Genomic DNA, 7,032 nt, shown 5'->3' with positions numbered 1-7,032 from the left:
AAAAAAAAAAAAAAAAAAAAAAAACCTAATTCCGTCCACGTCATGTGAAAAAAATCCCATAATTCCATAAATGTAAAACCATATAATTTATTCAAATTATTTTAACGCTTTCAAACCTAAAATAAAATTAAGAAAAATATCTTTTGTTGATATTTTTTTTAAATCACAATTAAAAAAAAAATCACCCAACTCTACTCAATAGCCAACAGTTACTGTACACAACGTAAATTTCACGTTATCCCAGATTCGGATCTCTGCACCAATTCATGGGGAGGGAATTTTTGGGTTTGAGCTCTTAATACTTTCAGGTTCCCTTTTTACATTTCCATCAATTTGGTGCTTATCAAAGCACTTTGGTTCTGCAAAGAGCGTAAGTCCATTAATGCTCTGTTTGGATGCTCAGAATATGCGGAAGAGGAACGAAAATGAGAATTGAGATGGGGGTTGCTTGATTGATGCTTTGTTCTAATGGGTTTGGGAGTTTAGGTGGGTTTGGTTGCGCCGACGAGAGAAGATGGGTTTCTTGTGGTGTTCACTATTGTGTCTTGTGGAGGCTCATTATTTATTTATTTTTTAAATAATTTATCATATAATTATATAATTATTTTAGACAAAATTATTTCTTAATTTTAAAAAAATAGAAAGTTTAAATTCAATTTTTATAAGAATTAACGATAGGATTTGTGTATATTACAATGTTAATTTTTTTGGCAAGATAAAACTTATATACAATCCTTTTAAGTTTCTTTGAATTACAAATTTTGATTATTTTGAATTTAGTTATTTTTAAAATAATATAACTATTTTTTAAAGATAATATTATTTTGGTCAATCCAGTCAATGACTTAAATTCAATTGAAATATGTAATGTTCTGCACCAACTTTATCATTTTAATAAGCCATCACTTTAAAAAGTTGAACATGTTGTCAAGTGGAAGGAAAAAAAAAATATCTCGTATATGGTTGATATTGACCGTTGACATCTTACCCTTTGAAACAAGCTCTTGAAATGAATTAAGTGATCCTGATCAACATGTTCTTGATAATCCAGTAGAGACGGACTTTTTCATAAATTTTTTAGGAGTTCAAATATTTTGTTCCATTTTCCTACTCTACTATATACTCTATAAATAAAAATTTACCACATGTCTATCTATTTTATAAAATGCTAAATTTATGTCTTCTATTATTTCAATTATCTAAAATAAATAAATAAATAAATAACCTATTATATTTAGGCAATTAAAATAATAGAAGGCATAAATTTAGCATTTAATAAAATAGATAAACATATGACATGTTTTTATTTGTGGAGTATATAATAGAGCAAGAAGAATGTGATAGAAGATTTGGACTCATTTTTAAGAGACATATTTTAGTTAGTGTACAATGAATGGTACAAGCGTGCACCAAAATTTATGTGTGACATTTTGATAACTATGTTTAAGTGACATAATTTTTTTCCCCTCTTTTTGGAGAATCTATTGACATCATTTAATTAGTGTATAGACACTCAAAATGGTACAAGGCAATAAGTGCTTAATGTTATGCCTATAGCCAGTGGTGTTCTATTAAAATGAATAATGTTTCAACATTTCAAGTGCAGGCATTGGCATAAGCTTTATCACGATGCTTGTGGGCAGCACTTGGCTGTACTTGATAGTCAACAAAAGAAAACTTATCAGGCTTAAGGAAAAGTTCTTTAAGCAGAATGGTGGTTTGATTTTAGAACAACTGAGAAGACAAGAAGGATCAACCGAAACAACCAAAATCTTTACCGAAGAAGAGTTACAGAAGGCTACCAACAACTACAATGAAAGTAGAATCATTGGTCAAGGAGGTTTTGGTACAGTTTACAAAGGAGTTTTACCAAATACCAGGGTTGTTGCTATCAAAAAGTCCAAAACAATCGATCAAAGCCAAATTCAGCAATTCATTAATGAAGTATTCGTCCTCTCCCAAATTAACCATAGAAATGTGGTCAAACTCTTGGGTTGTTGTTTGGAGACTCCAGTTCCTTTGCTAGTCTATGAATTCATCACTAATGATACACTGTTCAAGCACTTACATCATAAAAGTAACACATCTGTCATGCCATGGCAAATCCGTCTAAAAATTGCTGCAGAAACAGCCGAAGCACTAGCTTATCTGCACTCTGAAGCTTCTACACCAATTATCCATAGAGATGTCAAGTCAACAAACATACTCTTAGACGATAAGTACACTGCAAAAGTCTCTGACTTTGGGGCTTCAAAATTGGTTCCACTAGATCAAACTCAATTAGCTACAATGGTGCAAGGAACTCTTGGATACTTAGACCCTGAATACTTACTCACAAGTCAATTGACAGAAAAAAGTGATGTTTATAGTTTTGGGGTGGTTCTTGTGGAGCTGCTAACAGGAGAGGAGGCACTTTCATTCAGTAGGTCTGAACAGGAAAGAAGTGTTGCTATGCATTTTCTTTGTTCCTTGAAAGAGGAGAGATTGTTTGATGTTCTTGACGATCATGTAGTTGAAGAAGGAAACAAGGAGCAGCTCAAGGAGGTCGCTGAGCTTGCAAAGTCGTGCCTAAGAGTAAAAGGGGAGGAAAGGCCTACAATGAAAGACGTTGCAATGGAGTTAGCGGGAATAAGAAAGATGGAGACGCACCCATGGGTTGATTTTGGAGAAACTTTGGAAGAGACCGAACACTTGCTTAGAGAGACATCTGGCGAACACAGCAGTAGCAGTAAAACTACTGGATATGATAGCATGAATAATCATGTAATATTGGCCTTGGGGATGGGAGATAAATGTGGCATTAAAATTAAAATATCAGCCCTTGATGCACACTTTACATTCATAAATTGAAGATTTATTTTTGTTTATTATTTTACTGTTGCTTTTGAAGTTTCTATCAACGACTAGCTTTTATGGTTGAATTTCTACATGTAATAAATGACAGAAACTTTTTTGATTCATTTTCAACTTCCCACTGGAAATATTTTATCATGCTTCATCTTACCATTAGACTAACTGTCAAGACCCAAATCCATGAAACATAAATTTAAATACATGACTAACTTGTTAATTTTGCATATCTTAATAAACATAATAAATTCCAAAATTAAATAAAACTCCAAATAAACAATACTCTTAATAAACGTCTTACAATATCTAAAATCCACAATTTAGAAATAATCTTCAAATACTGTAAAATCTTAACCGAAATAAAATTAAAAAAAAAAAACTAAAAATTCTATAACGCTTCAAGCATTATTGAAGTCGCCAAAACTTTACATGCTCTACCTTGCACCTTATGAAGCAATCCAAGGGTTATGTTTTCCAACTAAACTTTAATCTAAAAATTGTAATTAATGGGGTAAGCCACAAATCTAGTAAACAATTATACACAATACGCAATAGAATATAGTTAAGCAGATCATGAGTATTTTTATTTCACAAATTCACTCAATGATATCAAATATAGTTTTCCAAAACATATAATGAGCCACTTATATAATACATATGTTATCAAATCTTAAAATCGTTTGAAAACACATATAGATAATTGATTAGAGTATAGTGTCATATATACATATATCACATATTCTCACATACAATCTTGTGAGTGGATACCAACATCTAACCCCTGTTGATAAGGTATCAACACTTAGTTTCACATAAAACCCTATGAGCGAGCTTACACATATATCTGATTAATTTTAAAAACACTTATTTTGAGTCACATATCACAAAAGCAATGTTTATACTAAATATATAATTTACTTAGTATTAACAATTATTCCAAATACAGAGACATATCGAAGATCACAATATCAAATTGAAACATAAATCAAATGATGCTTAACTCTCTTAGGGAATGAATAGGAACTAAATAGTTTATATAAATATTTTATAGTTCTTGAGTAAGTCTTAAAAATCAATTTACTAAAAGAAACGTTTTAAATACCATTTGGAAAATAGGAATATGAATTTGAAATCACTTGGTTTTAAACAAATTTAAAGATCAAGACCCGTTTTAGAAAACTTATCTTGAAAACTCAATTCTTTTCTAAAAATAGTTTAGTTTAGAAATCATCTTTTAAATGAGATTCGAATGTTCAAAACATTATTTAAAAGTCGAAGTTTCTCTTTTAATGGTGGAAAAAAAAATGCTTTTGATAAACTTTAGAAAACGTAAGATTAAAAACATAACTTTTGAAAACCTTTGACTTCAAAGAACTTAATGGACAAAACTTATGCATATTACACATAATTACATACCTTTCTGGCTAATACTTGTAGTCTATTTCCAAAATCAAATGAGCTCTTCTTCCACACCTAAAAGTAAAGAGTAACCCAATTATATAATTAATCGACCTTGCCATATACCATTAGGATGTAAGGGACTATTACCCCCTAGAAACATTAAATCCTAATATACCTATTAGTTATTCTAAAGCAACCGACCAATATATCAAATATCAATTTAAACCAACTACAAGGCTTCCTATTATATTTGAACGCAACCTTCAGATGGTTCTCTTTGGGTTCAATCTTAGACTAGTAATTTAATCAAAGTATATAAAATCTTGTCTACGTCCTTCAAACCAAAAAAATTTTTTTTTTTTTTTTTTTTTTTTTTGAGAGAACTTGACCGAATTTGGTGAAAAATTTTTTTTTTTTTAAATACTAAATATTTTTAATATACAAACAAAGAGAGAAAAAAAAAATTTAAAAAAAACTAACAATAGTATGTACTAAAAAAGATCTAATTCTTAGATACATAATATAAATTTTAAACCTTTATGTAACTTTATAGATAGATTTAATTTTGAACAGTCAAAACTCGAACGATATAGTAGAATTTATAATTTAACAAAATTTTGAAGCTAGTATTTATTTGGCAATCCAAGTGCTAAATTGATAATATAATTCAATAAATATACTTACCAATAGCAATCTTAAACACTAGCAAGAGATTCGCTTCACAACCTTCACCATCTTTTCTTCCGCTCCCGTGGTACCACTTGGGGCAACGACAACTATAACTCCCTGGGGTGTTAACACAGTTTTTTGCTATTGTGCAATTATTGAGATTTGGATCCTCACATTCGTTAATGTCTGCAAATGAATTAAACAATACCAAGCCACGAACACATATATCAAAATGAAAGGGAAAATAAGTACTTCAATTGATATTTGAAATTCATTTTGGAAGCTTTATAAATGTATAATTCATACCTTGGCAACCATCAGGGAGGTATGGAATCCCTTGGTAACCTTGCTTGCACTTGCAAAGATACCCCGACTTGGTTTCAAGGTCTTGGCAGTAACTATTCCTCTCACATGCGAAAGCTGTTTTGTTTTGAGCTGCTGTTTTACATGTCTCATTCCCAATTGCCCATTCAAGCACCATAGGGAGCTCTTCATCTGTAAGATTTTTTAGATAAGCAGTGGAGAAATCGAACTGGCCTTGTTCAGCAAGAAAAGCATAGTCGCAGGGATTGAAGTCCCATACATCTATGTGATCATTGTAGCTGCGTACTTTCATTTCTATAGATTTTAATCCATCAGGAACCTCTACCTCGCAGCACCCAACGCCAGAGCATGAGCCATTGACCACATTGAGTAGGCTATTACATAGAGACATGCATCCAATCGAGTAATTTTCTCCTTTTTGTGTACCCGTAAGGTATGCGTCACACCCAACAACTGTGAACTTATTTTTGGTGTTGGAAATGGTATACCTGCTGAGATTGACCGAGGCTTTAATGCCCTCCACTAATTCACCAGTCTTATTGTAGCAGCGTCGGGCTACAAAGTTCAAGACACGCAACTCATGATCCTCAATGGATATCCTTTTAATAGCGAAATCACCTGTCTTTGCTGTTACATTATCCTCACAAGTGATGTGAAAATTCTTATTTAGATAACAGCCATCAGTCAAGCCAAATGGAAATGGTATTTTTACATCTCCACACATGTAGTCGCAGCCAAGCTTGGCTAGAGCTGCTTCTGCCGCAGTTGTTGCCACAATTGTTGATATTATTACTCCAATCAGTGAGATCTGCATTAGCATCCCATGTAAGTCCATATTGCCACAGCTTTGCTGCTCAGCAAGAAAATATTTTTATTTTATTTTTTGCTTGGATGTGCTATAACTTTCTAGCAATCCTGTACCTTTTGTAGGCATAGAGAACGACGACCAGGTCAATGCCCCTGTTTAAGCTAGGTGCAAGTCTCTTGCTTCAAGTCGTCTCTATTTGTTCCAGGAAGCTAAGATGTAGAATCCATCCCTCCTAGTCAGGATTCCTAGTTGTGGGGTGGGCGGAGTTTTTTTTTTTAAAAAAAAAAAAATCATAACAATACAAATAAGCATTTATTTAGCATAAACAAAATATCAATAAATACAAAAACACAAAATCATTGTTTTTTATACATTACATTTCAATCATTTAGTGAAGAGGGAACTTGACATTTTTTTATTTTTTTTTTCAATCAAAACTCGACATCCTTATAAATCTAAAAAATGATCAATTATTGAATCAAGAATAATTATTATTTCTATTAAGTAAAGATGAATATAAGAATGTAAGCAATATGCATAATGCATTTATTATAAATTTTGTACTTTTCTCAAGATATAAATTCATTACTTATTAATTTATAATTAATTATCTTATCAATTTCTTAGCTATTTATAGCATTATGAATCGGGTTAGGCTTACTCTCAATATATTTTTAACTGGACATGTCTTTTCATTTTAAATATACAAAGATAAGTGGTAGTAAGTTTTAATCCCCGCATATTATTTAGTTAGTAAGTGACATGGCATTATTTCATTAACTTAATAATTTTACCACATTCCTATGATTAATTCAGAAAAGGACAACTACCTCATTGATGAATTGCTCATATTTACTTTAATTCACCATTTTGGATTTGGCGATCCTATTATTCAATAAAGATCCTTTATAAACAATACCAAAACCTCCCTAACCAATAATTAAAGTTTCTTAATAATTTTTGTTATTATTATTAGTAAA

General features: G+C 31.3%; 2 protein-coding genes across 2 annotated transcripts in view; one reads left to right on the top strand and one right to left on the bottom strand.

Annotated features, from left to right (window-relative positions):
* LOC112000821 (wall-associated receptor kinase 2) overlaps positions 1–2,875 on the top strand; it is a 9,741-nt gene extending 6,866 nt beyond the window's left edge. Inside the window, exon 2 of the mRNA XM_065761762.1 lies at positions 1,588–2,875. Coding sequence (XP_065617834.1) covers positions 1,588–2,850 — 1,263 coding nt within the window. The 3' untranslated portion in view covers positions 2,851–2,875. The remainder of the gene's footprint in view (positions 1–1,587) is intronic.
* Positions 2,876–4,841: 1,966 nt separating this feature from the next.
* On the bottom strand, positions 4,842–6,119 carry LOC112005494 (wall-associated receptor kinase 2). The gene is made up of 2 exons (XM_065761777.1): positions 5,227–6,119; positions 4,842–5,106 (listed from the first exon to the last, which is right to left on the bottom strand). Exons 1-2 carry the CDS (start codon positions 6,077–6,079, stop codon positions 4,919–4,921), a joined length of 1,041 nt encoding a protein of 346 aa, XP_065617849.1. The 5' UTR covers positions 6,080–6,119; the 3' UTR covers positions 4,842–4,918.
* Between the last annotated feature and the right edge of the window lie 913 nt (positions 6,120–7,032).

The sequence above is a fragment of the Quercus suber genome, unplaced genomic scaffold, assembly GCF_002906115.3.
Source record: "Quercus suber isolate HL8 unplaced genomic scaffold, Cork oak 2.0 scaffold_428, whole genome shotgun sequence".
Classification (NCBI taxonomy): Eukaryota; Viridiplantae; Streptophyta; class Magnoliopsida; order Fagales; family Fagaceae; genus Quercus; species Quercus suber.
This window is presented reverse-complemented; position numbering and strand designations above follow the sequence as displayed.

Bases quoted from the DNA above. Each gene is read 5' to 3' on its own strand.
- LOC112005494 (XM_065761777.1), bottom strand. From the start codon at position 6,079: ATGGACTTACATGGGATGCTAATGCAGATCTCACTGATTGGAGTAATA. The intron at 5,107-5,226 runs GTATGAATTATA...ATTCATTTGCAG, and splicing joins CCTCCCTGATGGTTGCCAAG to ACATTAACGAATGTGAGGAT.